Source organism: Rhamphochromis longiceps, linkage group LG3 (assembly GCF_057381845.1).
Source record: "Rhamphochromis longiceps isolate RC_006_pf linkage group LG3, R_longiceps_female_GT1.1, whole genome shotgun sequence".
NCBI classification, from domain to species: Eukaryota; Metazoa; Chordata; class Actinopteri; order Cichliformes; family Cichlidae; genus Rhamphochromis; species Rhamphochromis longiceps.
This window is the reverse complement of record NC_140559.1, coordinates 50,124,891-50,151,773: the sequence shown is the minus strand read 5'-3', so window position 1 is coordinate 50,151,773 and position 26,883 is coordinate 50,124,891. Positions and strand designations below refer to the sequence as shown.

The 26,883-nt window shown below is 41.6% G+C and overlaps 1 protein-coding gene across 15 annotated transcripts in view; it reads right to left on the bottom strand.

Annotated features, from left to right (window-relative positions):
• The window catches only part of LOC146675136 (receptor-type tyrosine-protein phosphatase delta-like), a 419,238-nt gene that overhangs the window by 23,336 nt on the left and 369,019 nt on the right, over positions 1-26,883 (bottom strand). For 7 of the 15 annotated variants that reach the window (XM_085400208.1, XM_085400214.1, XM_085400219.1 and 4 more), the window contains 16 exons: positions 26,070-26,180; positions 19,830-20,099; positions 18,121-18,702; positions 17,647-17,792; positions 17,108-17,252; positions 15,074-15,379; positions 13,969-14,162; positions 13,604-13,630; positions 12,452-12,569; positions 11,504-12,091; positions 10,941-11,041; positions 10,550-10,806; positions 9,385-9,478; positions 7,530-7,739; positions 6,090-6,250; positions 2,526-2,638 (listed from right to left, as the gene is read on the bottom strand). In XM_085400208.1, the coding sequence (XP_085256334.1) occupies positions 2,526-2,638; positions 6,090-6,250; positions 7,530-7,739; positions 9,385-9,478; positions 10,550-10,806; positions 10,941-11,041; positions 11,504-12,091; positions 12,452-12,569; positions 13,604-13,630; positions 13,969-14,162; positions 15,074-15,379; positions 17,108-17,252; positions 17,647-17,792; positions 18,121-18,702; positions 19,830-20,099; positions 26,070-26,180 (3,423 nt within the window). The remainder of the gene's footprint in view (positions 1-2,525; positions 2,639-6,089; positions 6,251-7,529; positions 7,740-9,384; positions 9,479-10,549; positions 10,807-10,940; positions 11,042-11,503; positions 12,092-12,451; positions 12,570-13,603; positions 13,631-13,968; positions 14,163-15,073; positions 15,380-17,107; positions 17,253-17,646; positions 17,793-18,120; positions 18,703-19,829; positions 20,100-26,069; positions 26,181-26,883) is intronic. The other 8 variants (XM_085400212.1, XM_085400216.1, XM_085400213.1 and 5 more) reach the window with 2 other exon arrangements.

Genomic DNA, 26,883 nt, shown 5'->3' with positions numbered 1-26,883 from the left:
CTCTGCTTTTGTGTCTCACAGGTGGCCTTTGTTGTTAGTGAGACGACACTGGCTTATGACGATAGCTAGACCAAGCATTCATTCCCAGCTTGTCCAATAATGTCCTTTTTAAAACAAGCCTTTGGAAGCGGCACATTTTTCGACTTGCAGGGTTTGTTGTGGGGTTTCACACATTTATCCAAACTATAATCTCTTTCTCTTTATGGTATCGAAAACTAAGAAGCATAAAGCAAGTAAAAAGCAAAATGAAATCAAGCAACACAGAGTCCAAAATGAGATACAAACCGCTATCTCCTGGCAGGCTAACTTATGTCGGTACCATACTCTGCAAATGTGAGCATCGTCATTGCTTAAGATCCAGTGTTGCTGCAACCAGTGCATCAAGAGATCAATGCAAAATAACAGCAGATAACTAACTTTATTAAAGCTGATACTTTTGCCCTGCTGATATATATCGCCTGATATTACCTGTTTGCAGATACACCGATATTGCCATTTATAACAGCTGATGAATGAAAGTTAAAAAACTATAGAAGAGATTGGAGAAGCACCCTATTAACTATGTGGATAGCCTGTCCACCACAGAGCAACCTCTCTGTTGGCTACACTACTGAAAAGGGACTTTTTCCTTCCCACTGTTGCCAAGTGCTAGCTCATAGTCTGCCATCTGATTGTTGGGGTTTTCTCTCTATTAGTGTGGGGCCTTTACCTTACAATATAACACACCTTCAGGGGAATGTTATTGTGAATTGCTGCTATATAAATACAACTGATATGAACTGAAACGCTACAAACAACCCGCTAATCTGAGCAGTTTAGAAGAGCTTAAAGGAGTAGCTTTTTGTGACAGTACAACAAGATTATTTTTAAGCTGCAGTGTCACACTATCTTAGCAAGAACTCATCAATACACAGACGAAACGTCAGGGGATCTGCTTATATTTTATGTGTCTGAAAGAAAAAGAATATCGGCAGATTTTTGCCTCACCAAGTGTCTTAAAAGTCCTGTCTCTTTTGCTCTAGTGTTTGATGCTCTGGGGTGAGAACGTATTGAACATGCTACTTGGAGGCTTGTCAGTATAATAGCAATGCAATAGTTTATGTGTAGGTGTCAGTATATTTAAGAGCTTAGATAAAGGGAAAAAGATGAAAGAAAATTCAACAAGACTCCTTAAGAATTTATGTGCCATTATGACACACCAGCTGGGTGTTAGTCTGTCTCTGCAGAGGTGATATCTCATTTTGGTTTCTGGCACAAGTGGGCATTAGCTAATGGAAGCTGCAGCGTTTTCCCACCCACTCTCGCGTCTCTCTGAAAGACGGCAAAGGCCGTTTCTATTGCAACCCACTACTCAAAATCCATTTCCACCACTGGGGGACAATGAAGGTACCTTTTCCAACACACTGTCGCTCAAACATCAAGCGTCCTTAAGATGAAAATGTCCATTGACGGGGTAAAGAGCTGAGAGAGAGTAGGGGAGAGAGGTGTTCTAATGTAGAAGCTGCTTCAGGACTTGAGAGAAAGTGGTCAGGTGGTAGGAAAAAGAAATGTTTGGCCCTTTTTGAGCCAAGATATCAGCTCTCAAAAAGGCTGTTTGGGGGGAAAAGTGATGGCTTGAGAGGCGAGCGAAATAGTGGAAGGATAGTTGAGATCACTCTGAGCCAAAAGGAAAAATACCCCTCTGCTGGGATGAAACACTCTGTAATGGCCCCTAAAATCATTGAAGAGCATTCATAAATATGCATAATCTTTAGCAAAAATGAGCCTGCGGGGATAATTCATCCTCCTTTCATACTAGCCGACCTGAAAAATATGGCATTATTGGCAGCCTCTGAACACCTGTCCCAAAGCAGCGAGTGCCAGAGGAACTCAAACGGCAGTCAAGTGTGCCACTCTTGGTCAGCATGGAGGCAAAGATGCATGCCACCTTTCCAGGCGATAAATGGACTGTGACTCCCGTCTTTTCCCGAGGCGAGAAACGACCGCACGACTGAGCCACGGCGCGACCGCTCACCTCAGCACTAAAGGTCGGCGCGAGTAAACATCGCTGTTTACAGCTTGTCACCGCTTTCGTATCCCTATGGCCTGCATACCGAATGAAACACACGGACGTTCTGTATTTTGCTCAACTTCCGCGATGTTCCTTGTCCTAACAGGACTACACCGCTACAGAGTGACAGGTCTGGATGACCTGGATAACCCAGGTGCAGAGGAAGATGACAGATGTCACGAAACTGTCAAGCTCACATTTCTGCCTCTCCATTTCCTCCCTGAGAAATGTCTCCAGGGAGGCCCGTGTCAGTGCTGACCCTCTGTGTCTTCTCAAGCACCTGTCCATTATCTACCTGCAAACTGCTCACACAGTCTGTGCCAATCTCACTGCAAAGATGATGTGTTTTCTTACAGTGAGGTCATATTAGGCTAGCTGAATTAATTAAAGCAAGCACTCAGTAGCACTGACATCCTCAGTCTTAAATTCACACCACACCAAGACGACAACATGTGGCATCGTTCGGGATACTTACCGGGTGTTTGGAAGTTGAGACGTCGCAGCTCAACTGGATCAGTGGGATGATGAAGTGGCATTTCCTTGCTGTTGGGGAGACTACCTTTTCTAGCTTCAGACTCGGCTCGTTTTCTGTGGAGCAAATTGTCAATTTTAATTAATTCCGGGAGATTATTTGACTAATTTGTACTCAAAACTCTTAATTGTTATTGTGTAACCTCAAAGCTTGCCTCGCGGTCTCATGAATAATGAAGGCACATATGTAATTAAGGAAGTGACAGGGCTACATTCTTGTAGTACATAGGGCTATAAGAGGTAGGCAAAATAACATCACGTTATAGTATAAAGCCATCAAGTACAATACGCCCTTAGACAGTAAATACTACCTTTAGCAAAACCTTTTGTTCACTTTTCACTACTAATGTCAGGCGAAGGTTTGGATACAACTTTTTAGTAATTTGGAAGCTGTAGCTGGGGTTGGTTTAAGAGTGCATTACATTATATATTGATAGTGTTTTTTGTTTCAGAGAAAACTTGCTCCACTCCCTTTTTAGTTTTGTTAGATTCTCGAATCAAGTGCCACTTTCACAGATGTAAATGTAGTTCATTCTTTAAAAAAGAAGCAAGTTAGGGGGCCATGTTGCACCACGAATACAAAGTTAATTAGCAGTTGGAAAGGTCAAGCTGCTTGTGCTTTGATCTCCTCCTATCATACACAGCAGATGTAAGCAACATGCTTCCCAGGTCATTTCAACTCCAAATGAGAGACAGCAGTTTCTATAGGTTTAGGTATCATATGCACAGCAAGGACGAGGGGGGAAAAAAGGGTTTTGAAAGGAATTAGGTCTTTATCTATTTCTTTCTCACTCTTACCTGTCCGGCTTGCTGCTCCATTGGTGAGCAAGAAAAGAAATATCAACAAAACATTAGGTGGTAAGACCGTTGACTTTGTATACTGGAGAATGCCATAAACTTTTCCTTAGAATAAGTAAATGGCTGGCTTGCATGAGAGACAAACGATACCAATCATATCTCAGTTTTTGCTTCGCGTGCGAGATTAGTGATGCTTCACTTCAGAGATTATGCTCAATTATGCAGCCTTGGGGCTCTTTGTTTCAAATGCTACAGTTTCCCAGGTGCATCCAAGATTTGTACATTGTATCTCTGCTATTTCAAGCAGTTTCAGCTGATTGCTTCTTGTTCGAGCATAAAAGTCATCTCTTGACTCTTAATTGCTGTGTCTGCCTTCTCCTGCCTACCACTGTTGCATTTATTAAAGTCACGACGTCGGCACGTTCAAGTGGGATCAGGATCTCGGATGAATGTGTGCAAGTCAAGCACATAAGAGCGTTCAAATTTGTTTTATTTAAAACAAAACGATCGCGCTCTATTGATTCGGCAGTCCGACCATCCTGTCGTCCCCCCCTGCGAGATCGCTAATAACGATAACATCAGCGGGGGTGCATGTGCTCTCGTTAAGACTGAGATATCCACTCTCTGTAATGTATACGGTACACTGTGGCCCAAGCACACGAAAACAGAGTAGTAGTACTGCTGCAAGTCAGAGAGAGCAATAAATGAGCATCTCTGCAAACGCAGTAACGTTAAGCACCAATTTAAAAATCAAACAAACACAAATGAGCACTGCCCTTCTGTTCTATGTGTTAAATGCCCACATGAAACTACAGTGAGGCAGATTAATGTGATATGACTCTAACAATAATGATAATACTGATTTAAAGCACTGATGAGGATACCTTGCTTGCGATCGCACCGCAACCCTAGTTGGCCCTGACTTCTGTTTCTCTCTGCTCGTCATACCCGCGCCCTTTCCTATAGCTCAGCAGAACATGCTTGTTTCCATTTGTTTTGCACAGGAGGCGACTTTTGTCACATAAAAATTGATCTTGACAAGAGAAATATATGCTGGTTATGCACTAAATGTTCCCTAATGTGGCAGTGACACTGGCTGGGTAATCGATGTGTAAATCTGCCTGCCACGAATGGAAAGACCAAAGCCAGCCGCATATGCAGTCCATGCTCACTTTCAAGTCACCTTTGTATTATCTCAAATTTTATATGAACGAATGCCAAGGACAATAAAATGCAAGAGCCAGAATAAAGCTGTACCTCTAAACCTCTTTACATTACACTGATAGTATTGATGGATTTTTTTTTGGTCTTCGGTATTGGTACTGTTATGTGATTTGGGCTTGTGCTGACTCTTCAGTTACTAATCTTACCCTTCCAAAATTAAACCTTGAGGACTACTGTTAAATTCTGCTTAGGCCTGGACATTTGATTGAATGAACACTGCAGAAAATCTGCCTCATGTAAAAGGTGAGAAGGGACAAGATAGCAAAGTGTGTAGATGTGTAAGTGTGCACCTTCAATATGTGCCTGTCCCGGCAAAACAGGAGGGCAGCATAAGGTCAAAGCCTGGATCAAGAGCTGAGTCCCCCCTCCCGTGGAATAGGTAGTGGGATAAAGGAAGAGGCTGGGAAGCTATCCCAGGCCCCAGGGCCTTTCAAAGGCTGCACACACACATGCGGTGACATGCAGCAGATAGTCAAAGCTCTCCCCTCCTACGCTTGACTGATGAGCAGTGACAGCACGAGGTCTGACTACCACTAGGGGGTTTTATGCAAAAAAATAAAAAGAGGCTGTTTTGATTCAGTGTGAAAATGCACTACAGCAAGTGTTTTTTTTTGGGTTTTTTTACAGTGTTACATGGGTTTAAGAGTGTGTGTTTGTGCGTGCAGGGGGCGGAGGGACGTGTCTGATTAACTTTCAGTCAACGCACGTGTCTGTTTGAAGGATCGTGGGCGACTGCACTTCATGCCTTGACAGCTTGGGTAGCTGCATTCTTGAATTCACTTACAAGAGATTAAAAGTGTGTGTGTGTGTGTGTGTGTGTGTGTGCGCGTGTGCGTGTGTGCATGCGCGCGCAACTGGCTTTGACAGTCACGGCTTGTCTGAAGATCAATGAACCTTATGGTTTTAGCTACATTCTTACGTTTAGCATCTGCACTCAAATGTGCTAACTGCAAATTCATGTGTGGGGTTTTTAAAATACATTTAAATACTTATTGGTAACACTTGAATGCTCGGTGACTATAGATGACATGAATTTAAAGTGCACGTATGCGGTCTATGTAGTAAAGCGTGTGTACATTAGTGCATTGTTTTATACCGTCTCCTTTGCAGTCAATGTGCACTAGCACAGAAATAGAGTTCAGTGACTTCCCACCTACACTGAAGGGGGAAAAATACATGGCTCTTTATTGGCTTTGTATGCAGCTGGTATTTCCAGTGGAATGTGGAGTTTAAAGCTACGGCTAACTGCCTTAGCTAATCACAGACATTTGCTAAGAAACACATCCCTAACATTAGCTGTTTGACAGCTAACTAGATACAGAGATATGGCGCCAGAAGTTAGGCCAACCCCATTAGCGTGCGTTGGTATCAGAGTCTGACGTGTTTGCGTGTTAGTCTGTCTTTTCACGCTAAGCTAGCTGTATATTCTGAATTGGATTCTCATGCTTGTGCTCCCTGTGTGTTAATTAGCTTTTTAAATCCTCACCTCTTGTAAAGGAGGATGGCAATAACGATGCATATGATGAAGACAACAGCTAGCACAGGCCCCACCACCCAGATGAGGCCCTCCTCCTCATCGATGATTGGCTGGGGATCGATGTCGGCTGAAACGACCGAGTCCGAGTAGGGGCTGGTAGCATACATAATCTGAGCCAGGGAAAAACAAATTAAAGGTAAATGTTCTGAAATACGCGCCATTTTAAAAAAAAATGAAAGGTTTGTCCAGTTTTCTGTGCATCATTTCGACATCAAAAGTGTTGGCGGGTACAACAAACCCAATCTAAACGCTTTCCAGGGTGTCAAATGTGCTACACGCAGTCTGATACCCTCTTATATCCGGATTTAACAGTTTGTTTTGTTTCCGCTTCTTTTTACTCTAACTCTCGTTGGTTAAAAAAAAGTGTTAGGGGGTGTTAAAAATAACATTTATCCACAGAGTGGTCTCTAACACGCTCCATATGTGGGTAAGGACCTTCTCGCTTTTCTCTGATGCTAAATGACACCTCATGCGTGTCTTTTAGATGCCAGCAGCTTTGACAAAGCGTCAGTATTTGACGCCCTGGGAATGAGAGCGGGCTAGTACATCTAGACCTATTTTTGAGTGCCTGAGGTATTTAAAGCAGCACTGCAAACCTTCAGTTAATATACGGCCACTGCTGAGCATATCTTGGCGAAGACAGACATGACCAACAATACATATTAAAAGCCAATTCAAAGTTTTTCTGTGTAGTTCATTCTAAGCCGGACTTTGACCAATCAGAATTATCTTTAGTATCTCTCCTATACTGGAGCCTTGATTGAACTATTCCACAGTCCAAGTGAAGATTTAAAAAAAAGGTCCAGTGGGAAGAAAATATATGCTTCAGTGGGCAAATTAGAGATTTCCCTCCGTCCGTCATTATCGTTTTTGCTCTACCTGAACTCAGGGTTAGTGGAGAGAGTGTGAGGCAGCACTATAGACCCTGCAGCTCATCAACTCCATCATCTTGCCTGCAGCTGCCTAATCATGCAGCTTTCTGGTCTTCAGTACAGACAGACAAATGCACACACACACTAGCTGCAGCAGCGAAGATAAGGCGGACCGCACACTGGATGCAATTAAAGAGGAGCTCTGTTATCGAGGTGTTCTCGCGATCAGCTAAGGTCTTAAGGGGCTTCTCTCCCTAAAGCAGCAAGGGTCAGCTTCTTCTGGCTGCAGCTTTAAGTTTTAAAGTCCAACGCCTCAAAAGGACTCAGAGTAACACATCTGACCAGAAGCCAGCTCCAACCCTCAGCCAGGACGCGGCACGGTTAACCTTCTCTGCTTACCAACACGGACAGCTGCTTTTTATTTTTTTATTTTAAGAACAAAGAATGTGAAATCACTAGCAAGGGGGCTTCCTAATGGGAAGAAAACTTATACTCGAGTATCGTGGGGTAGACTTACATTCTCGGACATCTCCAGAACAGCAAGCACAAAGAAGATGTATTCCTGGCCATTCTGAAGTTGCTTGTTCTCAAAGTCCCCATAGATCTTTCCATCTCCCAGGGTGAACTGTTTGGGCAGGTCTTTGAAGTAAGTGGCGATATAGGCTTTGGGTTCTGCCTGCCTCTGGAAACGAAGGCCCCTGCTCGTTCGGTTTATCTCCTTCAGCAGCTACAGTGAGGAGTGAGAAGCAGACAGTTGATAACACACAGGCACACGTTCCAGTACACACATGAAAACAAATCCACACAAACCAAATATCTCTATCTAGATTTTTTTTCTTCTTCTTCTTTTTTTCCCCTGATCGCTGAGCTGAAAACGCTGATTGCAAAAAAAAAAAAAAAGGCCGGAACATTACAAGAAAAGATCAATGACTTATTTCGTGTTTTTTTGGACTACAAAAGATTGTCAGATTAAAAGATTGTGTGGATTTCCAGCATATAAAACAGCTGAGGATTATCCAACAGCTTCAAACAGTAAAAAAGACACCAAATTAATTCACAACTTACACAGCTCAATTATTCTTCTCTTGCTGATAGCATCAGAAAGATTTTTTGATGAAATATGTAGACAAATAGAAGAGAAGAGTTTTCTGTGTTTGACGACTTCTGTTATGCGTTTTTAATTCTTTGCCTTCAGTTCGAATGAAAGATGTGTAGAGCTGGATTATATATATTGAGATTAAATTAGCAACATGTTCAAATTCACGTTTAATTTGTGCTTTATTTGTTTGCCGTTTTTCACTCCTCTGTTGCCTCCTTGGGCGATTAGTTTTAGCGCTTGTGACTCTAATAGGCTGAAGGACTGTGCCCTTCGTACGAGCCATCAGATTTTAAATTTCTGGTACAAAGCGCGGATGATAATTATGCTAATCGGGCCTGGCTAGTTGTTTCGTCGTCTGAATGCATATCCACGGCCTGTGCGCGTGTGCGTGCGCGGTTGTCATTCACTTTAGAGAGGGTGCGCTCATTGTGTGTGCTCTGTTTTGGCTGCGGGGCTGTTGGTGCTGCCCGATAATGTCTTCAATCATCTCTCCTGTCAACACAGCTAAATCTAGCTGCCCTTGGGAAAAGTTGTGAAAAGGTGAGTGCCAATATTGACAAACAAATAAATTCTGACAGAGGGGTGACTTTTGGCCAATCGGTCAAGGCTACAGACACATCGGCACGAGCTGGAAAGCCGATACCAGGTGAGACACCGCGTGTTTTTCTTTCAGCCTTCCAGACACGTGCGACATCTCAAGATTTAAAAATTGAGGTATAATTATCAAGATTCGATTTGCGAGTGCTATTCTTCTTGTTCCACCTCGAATTGAAACATTTGCTTACACATACATCAATGCATAGCCCAGACCCCCCACCCCTCACCCCCCTCGAATTATCCTGACTGGCTAAATATAAAAGTTGTCAAGTGTTTTGTGGATATGCAGGTAGCCTAGCTTTGCCTGGAATGAGAAGAGACATGAAGGCCTGATGCAGCTCTTCAGGTAATTACCACAGACATAAGGAGGAGGAGGAGGAGGTGGGGATAGGGGTTTGAGTTTGCAGTGCACTTGATGGCTACTTTATGTTCTCATTTCCATATGAACAGTGCTCTCTGCAGCTATTTGCGTCAATCAGCGGGACTCATCTGCTGTTCTCCCAGCCCCTTATTTTTTTTCCTAGTTTGAAGGAAAAGACGTGTGCGGGCTGCATGTGCGCAAAGTTTATAGGGCTCGTTATGAAGCCGAGTATAATAAGGAGATAAAAAGAAAAAAAAATTATAGCCATTATAACCAATTATGACAATTAAAACCAAATCATCCTTTTCAGCATACCTCCTCCAAATTCATCTCGTCAGGACTATCCCAGGGTTTGAAAAACTTGCCGGTGCGTTGCTTCTTCAGAGGTACCACCACAATATAATAACCCCTGCAAAATATAAAGTGTTATATAAATACAAATTGTTCTGGACTGGGTGGAGTCAGTGGAATAAACAACACAGCAAGAAGAGCCACGGCAACGGTGTCTGTCCGTATTAGAAAGCGTAGTCTGCTGACCAGAAAACAGTGCAAAGAGACTAAAATCATGCTTTTAGCAAGTTACATGATCTCTTATCATCTGATCAGGGATTTCTTTTCTGCATTAATTCAAGCATGTTCATTGAAGTCAGGCAATATGGTTATACCTCGGTTAGGCCCCCTGTGGGCTAATTAGGAGAGCTCAGCAAAGTGAGATGGGTTTTTCATCTCTTCATCGCGGTGGCAACAGAGATAACGACCTCCTGCCAGATTTGGGCTTCCTGGTTTGGGCGCTGCTCTAGCTAGCATTAGCCAGGATAGCAGTGTGGCCAGCTAATGGGAAACTAATTAGCTTAAGCTCTGGCGTGGGAGATAGTGGTCCAAATGTAACCACCAATTTAAAAAGGAATAAAGAAAACCCCAAGATGGGTTTGGAGCTTCAGTCTGCAATCGGATGTGATCCTTGGCCTTCTGACAACCCTGGGCTTTGTTGAAAGGCTGTAAGAGACTTTATAGGGCTTAGAGGAGTGTGCTTAAATGAGCCGGGGTGCTCCACTGTGTAATGACTCAGGTGAAGTGGATATTACACTGAAATGCAGGGATGAATATAAATGACTCTTTTGGAAGAATTACCCCTGACAAGGTCAGCTATCAAGTTAACTTGTTTATTTCCATTCACAGAGCAACAGTAGGAAATACAAATCAGTAATGTGGATGTGGGAAACGAGTTAAATATCCAACAAGACACATTTTGATACACTACCCAGGTCAGGAAATTCAGAGTTGACTCAGGAACGCTGCTCCGAGCTAATCTGTTGGCTTATGTTGTTATTATGTGTTTGACTGCATAGCTGCAATGGATGTATTGTATCTCACTGATGGAGCTCAATTCGGGACTGAAAACAATACTTCTGATCTATGCAGTACTAATGAATCAAAAAATAAAAGGAAAACACATGTGCACGTTTTTTTTTCTGCTTACCTTACTCTCTCAGAAGTCTCCACTGCAGGTAGCTCCACAGTCACCATACCGTCTGAGTTGGTCTTGTCGACCAAATAGGGTTTGGTGCGGAGGACGTCCGGGGCCGTCATGGTGGACACGCGGTGTTGAAGACCTCCCGCGCTGTTGCCGCGATTGGTCAAGAGGAAAGAGTACTGAGTTTCAGGCTGAAGACCCGTGATTAGCTTCTGGGTTAACTTCCCATCGACCTCCACACTCTGCCCGTTATCGTAGAGGATCTGTAAAAGGATGATTCACTTGAGGTTTCATGTAGAATACCACATGATTTCTAATGTAGTGTACATTGCAAGTATTTACAAGGCTTTGTGTTGCGTGTATATGAAAGTGCCATACTGAGCTAGGCAATGCTCACAGTGAAAGGTTGAGCAGGGTTGTAGGTGTCTGGAATTTCCCATGTCAGCAGCACCGACGACTTCATGGCAGCTTTCACGTGAAAATTTTTTGCAAACACTGCTAAAAGAAAGGGGGAGCATGTGATTTAGACACAAAACATCCTCTCGCTCTTTTTTTTTTAAAACAAATCTACCGACAGAAGTCCCACATCGTTGCTTACCTGATGCCTTCTTTAAACCAGGCTGAAAGCAGCAGTGCTACTCTGAACTCAACACTATCCTCTTACCTTCTTACCCACCAGCTCTTAAAATTAATGACTGACCTTTGCTTAACTGACAAGACAAAGAGACGTACATACTTACTCCACGTGCATTTCTTAAATGACTGTTAGATTAAAGAGACTAATGATAGGGCAGTATGTCAGAACCAAAGTCTTCGGGTTGACTCCGTACTTTGACAACTTCTGCCTTTTGAGGTTTTTAGGGAAGTGATTGGAAAGGGCAGAGCAGGGAAAGGTCGGCTTGTTATTGTTATTTTTTTTTAAAGGGAAAGGCCTAAAAAAAATTCAGGGACTGGTCCTACCTTGATCCACAGGCTGTGTCCTGAATTGGACACTTGGGCTATAGGGACCAGCGCCCTTGCTGGTGAAGGCACACATTTTAATATCATAAGTAGTATCGGCCCTAAGGCCATCCAGGATGACTGTCGACTCCGGGGCAGTGATGAAGAGTTCTGAGGGACTGCGCGGGCTGTTGATGTCCTTGTACTGCAGAGCGTACTTCACTATTTGCCCGTTTCGTTCTGCCAGCAGCACAGGTTGCCAGCTAACCTGAATGGTGGAGGTGGTGGCGCCCTCCGCTTTAATGTTCTGAGGGTAGCCGCTTGGAACGTCCTCGTTCGTGGTCACTTCTTTGACCGTTTCTTCACCAAAGCCCACCTTGTTGCGCGCCGATAGGCGAAAAGTGTAAGAGGCTCCCTTGTGGATCTCTTTGGTTGTGTAGTGGTTCTCTCTCTCTGCGAACTCAATAACAGTCAGAGGATCCACATCTTTACGGCCGAAGCGGAGACGATAGCCTTGCAGGGGCCCGTGAGTTATTGCTGGGGGGTTCCACTGGAGGAGAGCTGTGCCCATGTTGGTTGTACTGACCTTAAGCCAAGGTTTTTCAGGAACTAATAGCAGCAATGGAGAAAGGGACAAGTTAGAAATATTTGCAGCACACAGGCATTCAGTGTTAGTCAATCTACAGTCAGCTATCTCTGTCTTTAGTGTGGCATGACGCAGTACAAGAGGCGTTTCCTGGTTTTTTGTTTTGTCTGTTTACGTTTCTACAATAAAAGTGCCTTCAGCTTTGCCATGTCATACCAGTGGGTAAGACTTATTGTTTCTTAATGAGACAGTAATTAGCTGTATTCGTGCTCACTGACAAGTGTAAATAATGCTTAGGATATTACATAATAGTTTGATTGTTATTAGATGCAATACTATAGCATTGCAAAGTGGAGATGTGTCAGCAGTGATGGTTCCGTTACCTGCACCAGTGGTGGTGATCAGCTTGGGCTTGCTGCGTGCACCGTCGCCCTTTGTCGTGAAGGCTGCGACAGTAACAGAATACGTGGTCTCAGCCTGCAGTTCTGTGATGATCATTTCCTGTGAAGACACAAGACTTGAGTTGCAGGATGCTCATGTGTTATTATGCAGATGCAAGCAAACAGAAGTGGGATGTGATATTAAAATAACCTTCACGAACACATTCCTTTAGCATATGTGAGGCAGCACGCTAAACAGCTGGCCAAAGATGCAGATCGAGAATCCCAGCTGTAGCCAAGCAACAACACAATCAGGAACAACCTTTCTTTCCAATATTTCCAGTGTTTATTATCTTGACTTCACTGTCAGATAAACAGCTCTTTGCAAATCGTCTCTCCCTCCTCGCTGACAGGAAGAGACCCTACTGAGCGCAGCAGCAGTTGGCTGGGGGTGTGACCGGGCTGTTCGCCCAGCGAGATTTACCCCTTTGGTGATGGTGGCAACTTTTCCGTCTGTAGAAGGTGAATTGTGCTTGATCAGCAGCTTCTTTTAAGCCTAGTTGAGTTTTTATCTGAAGTTTAACCATTTCCAAACATACTACACGTGACTATTTATCCATTTGCACATGAGTAAACCACAATAATTCAAAGGGCCAACACAGTTTGACATCTTGAAGTTAAAAAGTCACCAAAAATAAACGAAAACGTCACCCCCAACCAGATGGCTGCACCTTCCTGAGCCTGGTTCTGCCAGAGGTTTCTTCCTGTTAAAAGGGAGTTTTTCTTTCCCACTGTTGCCAAGTGCTTCCTCTGAGGGGTTGTTTGATTGTTGGGGTTCTCTCTGTATTTTCTCTGTATTATTATTTGACCTGGTTTTGACATGCTGCATCACATATACTTCAGCTCGAAGCATGTGTGACTTGACAGGGATCACAGTGAAAAGCTTTACTTAACAAATAACTACAAAAGTTCAAATTTTATTTCATGTTATGTTTTGTTCATCAGCACTTGTAGTTTGGTAAGCTTCAGATGAGCTTCCTTTCTGCAGTTATTAAAGATGAAATAACACTCAACCTATTAGTTAACATATGTACGGGCATGCAGAGGTTGACAGCAGCAGAAAACATTTGTATTTCGTGAAGTTGATCTACTCACATGATCAGTTGTATCATCATATTCCCACTGATTTTGAGATCAGAACATGGAGAGAAAAAGAGACAACAAATAAGGCATAGACACTAATCACTGGAAATAAAATGCACACACAGTCTACAGCCACTAAATAAATTAAATACAATTTTTTCATAGAATATTTACAGCAAAAGCAGAAATGATCATCCATATACAGATAAACAAGCTTGTGTGTCCAACTGAATTCTCATTAGTGGCAAAACAAGTTACAACTAAGCTGAATAAATAATCAGGCTTACATAACAATAGTTTGTAATTGTGAGTGAGAAAAACATTATGTGTCTCAGATGTGGTGGTGGCTGGCTGAGGGTGGGGTGGGGGTGTTGTACCTGGGCATCATCAATCAGGATGTCCTTGATGGCTGGCTGTCCTGTGGGCTCCCCATTAACCATCCTGACATAGTGCACCTGGTACCCTCGGATCTGACCGTGCTGCTTGGTGGGCATCGGTGAACGCCAGATCACTTTAATTGATGAGGAGTTGACAGCCTCCACCTCAACTTTACGAGGTGGCCCGCTAGGAACTGGAGGAACACCATGGGATAGAAGAAAAAAGGTGAAAATTATAGAGAACCCCTTCACCCCCTTTTTTTTCTCTCTCTTTTTTTTTGAATCTCGCCCAAAGCCGAAGCGCAAAATGCTGCAGTGACCAAAAAAATAAAAAATAAAAATCACAAAAGTGCAGCAAACTGCAACAAGCACTGCATGACATCAATATTTCAACAATGGTAAGGAGGGGGGGGTAAAAACCAACCGCAAAAACAGGTCTGACAACTGACCTAATGTCGAAACATTAAAAATGGGTAGAGTGGATTTTAAAAACATGGAATAAAAATGCCTTTTTGCCAAAATAGAAAAGTGGAGCCAAAGGAGGCTTCAAGAGTTTCGACTGCTTGAAGCACGGCAAGAATTTTGGCTATGGAGCAAGAAAAAAAAATGGGTTAAAAATGACTGTATCACATGACGAGAGACAAAAAAAACTTTTTAAAAAATGGCCTTCAAAAAAAATCTTCCACCTTTTGTTTTGCCCACTGTCCTCAATTTGTCAAGTTCTCAAAAAAAAAAAGAAAAAAGTGAAAAATACGATGACATTCGGTAAAAGTTTCAAAAATGACAGTTGGGACTGGAAGTTTGGAGGCCTTCTGCTGAAAATGCCATACCATGTGTTGAAATTGAGCAGCGTACGAGGTGGGGGATATAAAAAAGCCAAAAAATTGTGCTTTTTGCAAAGTGAGTTTCTTTTCTTTTAAAAAAGCATTGTCCAAAAATAGGGTTAAAAGAACTGAGTGTCGACAGTCATATTAGAAGCAGGCAGAGAGGGTAGAAGAGAAGAGGGGGGTTTGTAGATATAGGCAAGGCTGTTAGTATTTGACAGGGTAGGTTAAGAAGGGTAGACTGGAATTGCAGCTGGAGCTTTGTTTTAGCGAACACATACCATCCTCCTCTGTGCGGATGACCTGCGGCAGGCTCTCCGGTCCTGCTCCAACATCTGTATGAGCAGTGACAGTCACACGGTACTCTGTCCATTTTTCCAAGTTTTCCAAAAGGTACTGGGTGCTTTCCGGAGGGATGTTGACGATTTGACGAGTAGTCGCGTCCTCCCCTTCGGTCGCAGCGTACTGGATGGCGTATTGCGTTATGATCCCGTTTTGTAATTCGACAGGTGGTGGCCGCCAACTTACCAGGATGTTGGTGGAGCTGGGGCTATAGCACTTGACTTCCTGAGGTGGGCCCGAGGGTTCTGGTTGTCGGGTTGGATTTGGAGCAGGTTTTTTGGGGTTTGGTTTTGGTGGGTTTTGGTGAGGCCATTCATTGGGTTGGATTTTTTTTTTTTTTGGGATTTTGTGTTTTGAAAGGAGTTTCAGTTTTTTGTTTTTTTCAGGGTGATGATGGTAGAATTGACCAAACCAAGGGAAAAAAAGAAGAGGGAAATAAAATGATAAAAAAAATGAGGCAAAAGCACAAGGACACGTGGGTAAATCAAAAACATTTTAAATCAGTGAAACGTGGAATACACAAATAAAGGCAAAACGAAAGGTAACGACAAACACAAAAGTGTACCAACTCGTGATGAATGGATGGTGGTGACTGGGAAAATTAAATGGACTGATTTACCATATGTAACCTACCTTTGTCATGAACAAAAATTTTTTTATAAAAACAAAGAAGACAAAAATCACATATTCTAATATTCTTAGATCCCGTAAATATGAAAGAAAAAAAAAAGCTACACCTACTTCAGATGACATGTAAGTTAAACCATCTTAAAACAGACTAAGAAAAATTTGGCAAGCAGTTACCATCAATCCAAAAACATAAAGGTTGATGCTGTAACTATTTTTAAAAATAGAAAAAAATATATATTGTGTTTGTCACCAACCTTTCCGAAGCCTGTTGGTTTGTGGTAAAAGCCTGATTGTACAACAGAGAACTTCCCAAGGAGACATGACTGATTTATTACATTCTGATAACATTGGCATGCACTGTTCTTTCCAAGTTAACTACATCATTTACTACATCATCTGAGCCAAGTTAAAACTTGTGATCTTTTATACCTACCTGATCCCTGCCCTTGTCTTTCAAAGCCCTCAGATTTAGGTCAGATACACAGAAGTTTCCTCTTCTTTTTAAAAACATTCATTTATTTTTCTATAAGAAATCTAAGGCTGGTAATTCTCTGCATTTCCAATTTTTGTTTTTACCCCCTCCCCCAATTTTAACCAGCTGCATAAATCTGAGGTCTTTCGGGTGAACATGTCCCTAACTACAAAGGCAGTACTCGCTTTGAGCTTTCTATGATATTGAAACTCATGAACGCTCTTCGTTCAAATCTGAATTGAGTATTAAGGTAAGAGTTCTTGAAGAAAATGGAAAAAAAAGTTGCTTTGGTTCTCTCCGTTGTAGCCACATAGAAAGCTCAGACAGACTCCAAAACATTTCTATTCTCCTATTTTTTGGCTGACATGCAATTTCAGGAGACAAGGCTTCCTAAAGGCCAGCTATGCCCTTTCATTTAGGAGAAAAAAAAGGAGACACAGATGTGGGCATTCACATAAATAATTCAAGGCTTTATCATTCATTTACGTCTGTTTTTGCACAACAAAGGTGGAGAGCCCGCAGTTTTTTTTATAACCTCGTCTCCTGACTTTACAGGAAAGCCCCGGGTACACTGCCCATGCAACCTTTTCAAAGGGGGAGGGGGATACAGCATGGTCAGGTAGATTTTGTTACACTGATTTTCCATTTTAAGTGTTTACAGCTTTGCTATTTTCAAATGCATCAAACATTTAAAGGGGGAAAAATCTTATTTGGTTTATCTGTGCTCAGAAGGACCTTTCTGACATTTTTGTCACATCTTCGATTTTTTATTTTTTATTTTTTTTGCGGCCCACATAAAACTTTGAATGCATTTGAAAATGTGTTCCTTCCCAGATAGTTTCAACCCTGTCAGATAAGGAAGAAGACCTACGTGTCTGTGGAGTTTCTGCAGAGATTTCATTGGTGTAAGCTCCAACTCCGTGTTTACTTCGGGCAGCCAGCCGAAAAGTGTAAGTAGTGAAGGGCTTCAAGTCCTTCAGTAGGTACGTTGTTGTCGGCTCAAAGCTGACTCGTTTCTGGGAGGAAAGGGTGGCATTGTCACTTTGTGTATAAGATTCGTTAAACTACAGCAGAACAGAAGGAAAATCAAATGATAGGTTTTACTAAGACAGCTTTAATTTGAGCTATTGTCTCACTGAAGTCACAGATTTTACCAATAACAGTTATATCCATAGTTAAACCTCTGAAATAAACAATATCTTAGAAGTTTAACAGTGGAACAACTGCATATTCGTGCATTTACTTGGTAAGGATAGATCAACTATGCAGACTAATAACATGATAAGTAGGCAAATAATAATATTATTAAACACAATAATCCCAAAAATGGTTGGAACCTTATTAATGTGTTAAGGAGCATTATGGACTCTTAAGTCTTAGCAAAATAGCTTAATATTAGAAAGTAATTACCTCCTCTTTGTCATCTCTCTTTCTGTATAAAAGCTCGTATCCTGTCACTTGATTTTCTTGTCCGGTTTGCGTCTGAGCGTTCCACGACAGCAAAATGCTCGTTTCTGATTTGGCTTCTCCTTTGAAGTCGGTTGGTTGGGACGGAACTGAAATTAGAGTGAAGAGATGAATTCATTACTCGTCGTGTCTTGCACTATCCACTCTCATCCGAGTCACGCGTGCACACACACACGCCACTTGGCGGTTGAGTTATTGCGATAGTCTTCACAGGACTTTTTCGTGAGACATAAACAACGAGGCATTTGAATCGCTCCTTCTCACTTAAGATTACTGGCTAAAAATGTTTTTCACACTCAAACTTTTCATTGCGGGGTTAAGAGCAACGATACTTTTTAGCAGCCTTTTTCCGGTTTTGTATTTTCATTCATTGTCTGTTGCCGTTTTTTTTTCTTAATGATTTAAAAACAAACCCACCTCCGGTCTTTGCAATGATTTGAAGATCTGGAGAAAGAGGCCCATCACCCACTGAAGTGTAGGCTAAAATTTTGATATAGTAGGTCTTATTTGGGATGAGGCCCTGAATGGTGGCAATATTAGACCCCCGGACGATCTGCTTCTCCCAGTGGTTGGGGTGCTGGCTGGGATCCATGGTGTAGTAGACTCGGTAGCCCGTGATCTGTCCGTTGGCCTCCTCTGGCTCATCCCACTGGATGAACGCTGTGGTGGCGCTCATCATGTGACCTCGGACCTGCCTCGGTGCGGTGCTGGGTGCCTGCTCAGCAGTTTTGGCCTCAATGCTCTCGCTGGGTGGCCCTCGGCCGATGTTGTTTACCGCCACCACCCGAAACTCATAGTCGGAGTAGGGGCTGAGGCCCCCGACGCTGTACCTAGTGGTGGCTACGCCATCAATCTCTTTGTACAACTCATCCGAGTACTTGGACTTGTGCTGGATGATGTAGTAGGAAATTGGTTCAGGGTTGCCAGAGTCCCAAGCCAATGTTATGCTTGTGGCTGTGCGCTCTTCCACTACAGGAATACCAGGAGCCTTGGGCAACGCTGTGATGATAATTATAGAATGAATATTAATAAAAATGCAAAACACACAAAAGTCACATATTGGTAGAGGAATTTATTTTACATGCCGTAGAGACTTTATTTTAATTTGTTGATGGTTGACTTTTATTGATAACTTTCATTTACCAGACCGCTGCACATGAAAGTGATGAGCCACAGTGTATGTGGAGTCATAAGAGACTGTGTTGTGCGTATTCGATTAGGTGGGTGGATAGTCTTAATATTACTTTAGTTTTCCTAGTTTACAGTCGTGTAAAAAAAAAGAAGAAGAAAAAAGCGACATATCATCTAATGAGTGAGATTTAAGGCTTGTACACTCCACGTTCGGCATTTCGGAGCGATGTTGTCGTTAATCTTGGGTTTCCCAGTGTTTATCACTTTAATAATTAAACAGGTAAATTTATTACTTTAATTCCCCACACCGTGGCACATGGCAAAAAGATATCAGGGCAATAGATTGTCTTTATACACCATCTGAAGTATGCTTTTGGGGGAGCTCCTGCCAGAGGGTTATATTGTGACTAATATCTCTGTGTTGTGTCTTGGAAAAACAAAGCTGAATGTCTGTGTGCGTGGCTCTGTCCCCGGTGTGCTCGTAAACATGGCGGCACCAGTCGGGGGTATCTTTCTGACACACTGCAGTGTAGATATGATTACGCACAGATAAGTACCATGTCTACACCAAAGTATACTCACTATGTTTCATTCTCTAACATGCCCCCTCCTTTCTTACAAATTGCTCGCAGAAATGGTGCGCTTTTGGCTCTGTAGCTCTCCAGCTGAGAGATAAGCACTTCACTATATTCTCAGCCTGGCATCTAATGCACCGAGGCTGGTGCCAGGGCTTGTCTAAAGCTTTAAGGAATCCTCTACAGATGACTTATCGTGGCAGTGTGAGGTAAATAAGTTCCTTTAAAGCACTGCCAGTAGTCGCTGCTCGGATAGATTACTAACAAATATTAGCTGCAAACTGGAGACATACTGTATTTTGAAGTAAATACACACTCTAAGAACTGAACTATTAATACTTTTGCCTCTAGCATTGGCATTTCTATGAAAATTACAGTCTTTAATTACAGTATTAGAAGAAGAATTAAAGGCACATGTACCTTTCACTGTTATCTGTGCCGCAGCCTCTATCACCCCGAGGGTTGACATGGCTACACATGTGTAATTGGCCGATTGCCGTACGTCCGTAAGCTCCAAGACGTTACGTCCAATGGGCATATCGTCTTCCGGCGTAAGATCCTCAGCTCCCATCATCCACTTGACATATGGCATGGGGGAGCCCACAGCTACACATGTGATATTGACACTGCCGCCAGGCATGATCTCATTGTCTGTAGGTGGAATGGAGAATCGCGGTGGCACCCGTCGCACTAAAAAAAGACAAAAAAATAGCATGAAAACCAGGCAGAATCTGGGGAAACCTTTGCAGAAAAACGGCATTCACCCCAAAAAGAAGAAAAAATTCTTTAATGAGAATATTAACAGACTCTTAAATGTTTAATAGTGTCAAATTCTCTAAGATTTCTCCATTTATGAATGTTCTCATGCGATCCGAGACTTCGATTAAGTGGCGAATGGCTTTACAACAACACAAGCACCATGCACAAAAAAACTGCATCACCATCAGTACGGATGTACAGAACTGCACAAAGTGCTGGAGAGTCGACAGCACTCCACAGTTGTGTGCAAACAAACAACTTTCAGGCTGCAAACTTCCAGCTGATGTGAGATAATGTGCCGCATCACATTCTCACATCACATGGACATGTAGGTCATACACTTAAAGGCTTCACGCGCGACAAACGGGAAAAGTGTCTCGTGTTTTTAAGGTCACTACAATGCACTGTTAACAATGCTATAAAGATGGCTAAAAAGGTAACTGACTGTGCTATACACCTCAGATAAATGTGAAATTTATTAAGGAGAGTAGTTATACTGCCGCTCAAAGCATGAATAATTACAGTTAGTGATCCTACAATTCAATCCATGCCTGGGAACGAATGAAAATCATTTATGATGCTAATTCTAACTGTTTTCAGTATGACTATACGCCTCTCAGTACATTTTGACAGAAAGGGCTAAGAAACGTCATTCAGTTTGACAGCTGTGAAATGATGTGCCATGTTAGGGATTTATAGGAAAGGATTCAATCCTAAAAGGAGGGTAACACACTTAAAGACGGATGCATCTGCAGGGTTCGAACAATGCATTGGTGCAGCCAACTTATCGGTCAATATCAGCTATTGGCTCTTATATCGGTATCAGCATATATAATGATGTTGCATAATTTGTCCACTAGAGGGAACTCTGCAAACAATCAGCAGATTAAAGACTTATTTTAAAAATAAAAGCTTATTAAATAAAAACTACTAACAAGGAGTGATAAATAACTAGGCATAAGCAAATGTTACAGAAATCTGTCTGAAAGAAAAGTATCGGCCGATATACTGTAGGGTTAAATCATCAAATATCGGCATTGTATCTGCTTGGGATCTGGGAGGGAATATCCCCTCTCTCAATGTAATTTTACTTTTTTTCTTCACTAATACAATGAAACCTCCGAAACTAGTTTTGCAGCACATCAATAATGCATTATAATGTGCTATTCCTGCAAAAATGTGATACATTTCACTCTTACGGCAACTCTTTTTAAAAATATTGTTAGATTAAATTACTCTTAATTGTGCAGGTTTGCTCCAATAAAAGATGAATGTTAATGTGTGACGCCGGTAACACATGAATGGTATCGAGGCCTTCTGGAGGAGAGCAAGAATCAATCATGCATACAAGAACAATGTTGGCTTTAGGAGGCAACCACATGAGGGAGTCTAGGGAAAGGGGGCTGCGGGGGCAAAAGAAGCAGTAACAGGGTCAGAGGGAAGACATTGTGTCACTCGGTGTAAATGGAGAGGTTAGCCTGACACTGTTACACTGCTCTAACTGCGGCTAGCACAAGCTAAGGGAGAACAGAGAGCCACAAAAGAAGATAACATCATCTTAGCACTCAGGTTTATCCAGGGGACGTAGGCACAAAGGAAATGAGGCTGGTGCTACCAGGTGCTGTTGTACAACTTCTAGCAAGGATTTAAATAAAACGTAAAGTCAGTGTTACTGCTCATGGAATTCAAAATAGATTACTCAATAAATTATTTAGCAAACCTTGAAGAAATAAATGAAGGAATAAATCACTTCTAAAGATTATAGGAATATTTGCAGTTACACTTACGCTGAGTCTAAGCTAGTTACTTGTGCTATATTTGACTAGAACTCAGACGTGCTCTTGCAGCTGCCTGCTACTAATTCACAGAGCCCATTCTGTTGAACAGGCGGCAGCTCTCCAGACAGGAAATCTAGGGGAACTGCTTGCATTATTAAATACAACGTTTCTCTCACTCAATATTTAATTAATATCCAATTGGATCACGCTCCCCACAGACATAATATTATCCTGCTCATTTGAATATCATTACATTTGTCAAGTCTTGTGGATAACGCTCTAAATACATCATTCTTTCATGACTTCCTGCGCAGAAACATCCTCATCTGAGGAAGTGGATCATCTCTAACGGCAGGATTGTTTTTAGAGCTTGATGCCTGCCTTTGGTTCCAATTACAACAAGAGGTGGATTTCGGTTAAAGATGCTCTTATCTGTGACAGACTTCTGTTAGAGGGAAGTTTTTGTGTAGACTAAGGCTTAAACTCTTGTATGCAGAGAAACATTTGACATCCACGTGAATGGAGGTGGTTTTAGTTCTAAGCACCGATAAATGAAAGACAGCGATCTTCCTAATGCTGTTTGTCATTTAGCTCCGTTCTTTTCTTTCTTGTTTTTAACCACCTTACTCTATTCCCCTGCTGTGCTGTTAGTTATCAGAGAAACCAAGCAGGAACACTGACAGGGTAGGAGCTGGGGGAAAGGGGTGGCTAGTCCAAACATTAACAGGTGACCATGCAAATAGACCGTCGGACAGATGCAAATATCATTCCTAAAACCCCACCTCAAGATGCAAAACATGCACCACCTATTGGACAGTCAAGCAAGGACCAGAGGCATTCTCAATGGGAACATGGACACTGAACGTACAGCAGAGAAAAATAATATTCAAAGGAGCAAAAAAAAGAAAAAAAAAAAGGCTAAAGTAATACATCAGTTTTTTTCATTTTAAACGTCTCTAAAATGTAGCTAAAAATAAATAAAATAAAAACACTTGTTTCTGTTGTGTTCAAAAAGTAAAAAACACACCAACCTTCTCGCAGCTCTGAGGGATGTGGGGAATTTGATGCAGAACAAAATGAAATAAGGAAAGGAGAAAAACAAGGGAAACACAGAGAGTAAAAAGGCCATGTTTTAGGTGTTCAGATGCTACTTGAACAATTAGAAGGACCTTCTGTTTGGAGGGCACAGGAAGCTGCTTGCACCCAAGAGCACCAATGTTACCAAGCAAAGTCTTAACCTGTCTAATTTCAATCCTCCTAAATAAGAAGAAAAAAAACATATCGTCTGCTCAAGTCATGTGGTTAGCTTCAAATATAGTAAATATTAATGTAAGTTGATTATAAAAAAATACTTTGAAACTATAATTAATGAATGCTACCCATAGGACTAAAGAGCACTGTGTGTATATATATATATATATATATATATATATATATTAGGGGTGCAACGATATTCGTATCGATATTGAACCGTTCGATACAGTGCTTTCGGTTCGGTACGCATATGTATCGAACAATACAATTTTTTTCAATTTTTTTTTTTTTTTTGTGTCCAGTTTGGATCTATAGCCATCAGAATTGTTGTCTTGAGGCCAAGAAAGATGCCAAGAGGATTTATTTTAAGTGGATCATCATATTGGTCCATTTGATTGACCTTTATTATAATTATGAATTTATTTTATTTTCAGTTGCAAACGGGACAGACATGACTGTGGGATAGGACAGGGGGAAAGAATGAAAGAAAGAGGGGGAGAGAAAGAAAGAAAACCAAAGGGGAGAAAAAAAAAAGAACAATACAAAATTTGTAATTTATTTTATCAACTTTCCTTCTGACGATGCTGTCTGTGTTGAGCGCTCAGTGAATCTGCATTTGACTACTCCGCCTAGGCTCGAGAGTGCAGCCTAGGCGGAGTAGTCGAACGCAGATTCACTGAGCACTCAACACAGACAGGATGGTCAGAAGGAAGAGCGCAGGGCAAGCTAGCGAGACAGAAGTGGACCTCCCCACCCTCATTCAGATCTGGCGTTTGGAATTATTTTGGTTTTCATGTGACGTATGGACTAAAGTAAAACAGTATGTTGGATGTGCCATGCAATGCTCAATTACATGGGTGGGAGCTAGTGTGTTAGCGCAGTTAGCTCGTTAACGTGTTGGCCGTCTAGCCCCTCTGTATAGGGTAGCTCGTTAACGGAGATTTGCCGTGTTGTGGCGTTAAGGTTATTTCAACGAGATTAACCTGAAAGCACTAGTGGGAACACAACGAATATGACTGCACATTTACACCGACATCATCCTAGTGCAAAGACAAAAACAACAAGCATGCATGCTACAAACTTTAGCCGAGTCATTTAGACAGCTGTTAGCACAGGATTCTCCTTATGGAGACCTGATATGTTTAATATGCTGCTGAGAATATAGCCCAGAAGAAGCGGATAGTATAGCTTTTATTTTGGAAAGAGACATTTCTCTGTAATAAACTCTCTTTTCCAAAGATGAGTGATTCCTCAATCAGATACAGGGCTCGCAATATCGCTAGCCCGATGTCCCGGGGCTATCTCTGCCCTGCCTGTCGGGCTATTGTAGGAAGGAAAAATATATGTCAATGCTTTTGCATTCTTTCAGAAATGTAGCTGGGTAATTATGTCATTGGGTGAGCCACTGTCAATATGTGACATATTGAAATCGTGTTTGAATTTGCGCTTGTTTTTTTGCTTTCACTTTGCAATCGCGCGAACTGTGTATAGAGAGCGACAGCACTGATCTGTGAGTGATGATAATTTGTGCACCAATTCCTCTGACATCGTCTTATTAATCGTTAGCTTACTATGCAAACATGACAAGTGAAATCTCCCGCAGCTTACACATGTGAGAGGTTGATCGCGCAGAGAATCGCTGAGCTTATGTGAGTGCGGCAGGATATATATTTCACTACGATGACCTGGATGACTGAGAACCTTCACAGACAGATATATATTTTAGTTCTGCTGAGCCAAATAAGACAGGTCAGGGTGAAGAAGTGACAGCCAAAGAAAAGCTTACCACAAAACGGAGAAGTTATGACAAATCAGACTATAAGGCAAAAAGAAAGTGCAGCTTTATGGTTTCATGGACAAAAGAATTTCTGTGGCTGCAATATGACGAGCTAAAAAACAACACGCACAAGGGTTAGGGTTAAATTTAAAAACTGTACTTTTGTGTTAAAATATATATTTATAATTTTAATAAATGACAAATTAAAAAGGCATGAACATTTTTTTTTGTATCGAAAAAATATCGAACCGTGACACCAAAGTACCGAACCGAACCGAACCGTGAATTTTGTGTATCGTTGCACCCCTAATATATATATATATATATATATATATATATATATATATATATATATATATATATATATATATATATATATATATATGGAAAGTTTCTAGATTACTGGAGCAAAAACAGTGGGTTTTGTATATAAAAGGAAAAAAAGCTTTGCATACTAAGTGCAATAAGAAGTAAGTAAGAAGACCAATGAGCTTTATATTTCAGAGGCTGTGCAGCTGTGACTGTTTTCTTTTGTCAGCTAATTTCATCTTTATTGCAGGATAACAAAATTCACAACTGTTACATAATGAAATATTATATTCCAGTTTAAACTCTCGAATTTGGTGGTTTAACATATTCATTGTCAGCAGCAAAGGTAATGGGATTAAAGGTGTCCTTCCATTGTTGACCAGTGGGTAGAAAAAGGAGCTGTTTACTGCTGGGAAAAAAAAGTCAGGGCTGATGGAGGGGAGGGAGGACATCCGCCTCCAACAGTTAGGTTTCAAAAGCAATTAGTAGATAAAAACAGCAAGCAGTGTTAGATTCAGGATAATCGAGAGAAAAGGGCCAGAAACATGTAAAAGAGCACTTTAGGTTCAAATCAGTGCAGGTAAGTCAAGTGCAAAAACAAAAAGACCAAACCAATACCAAAACCTAAACTTAACAAATCAAGCATACTTACAATAGAGTCACACGATGTGGCCCCTGCAGACTTTATTGGCTAATTTTAAAAATTCCTCTTGAATCGTAAAGAGAAAGTTAATGTATTGTTTGACAGGAGCATGCTGGTGGTGCTTAACGCGCGCTTCCTACCTCTGACATATAGGTTTGCTGGGGCAGAGTAGCGGGTTCCATCGTTGTTGGTCGCCACGCATTCATACTTCCCCTGGTCAGACTCTTCGCTCTGCTCTATCTGGAGGGCTCCTGGTTGGGAATAGCAAACGGGGTAGCAAAGTATATTTGGTTAAAGCTATGTCGTCAGCATCAAGTTCACAAGCAAAAAAGAACCAAACAAAAAAAACAACAAACAAAAAAGCAACGGGCTCGTTTGACCTCATGGAGGTCAACGTCAGCACCCTTCATTTCTAGATTTCTTTGTCCTTCTAAGCATCAGTAGATCAGTGAAATGAACCTTATAATTGATCGATATCCAATTAAATGTATGAATAAAATGTTTATAAACTATATAAATTATATTCGATCATTTATTGTCACAGCCTGATCCACTGGCTGAGGGGAAATCGAGACTGTGCAATCGCACTGTAAGTGAGGCAAAACACTGCGATGCAAATAGTTTCCTTCAAGAAGCCTAAAGTAGCAACACGAGAAAAGAAAGGAAAAAAAAAACACATCGTCAACCAAATCCAAAGGGAAAAAAAAAGAAAAATAACACCAAACTCAGTCGCTAATATATTTACCCTCCTAATCATCTCTTAAAAAAAAAAAGAAGAGAAGCTTTTTTACCTATAGGCTCTAACAAGACACTCATCCTAACGCCAATGGAAAAAAAAAAGTCACTTTGAAAAATAGGGGCAAGCCCGTCAATGTACAACATATCACTGGACTGGTCAATATGGGGATGAGTGATACTACTTCAGGGAAACATGGATCAAACAAAAGAGGTTTA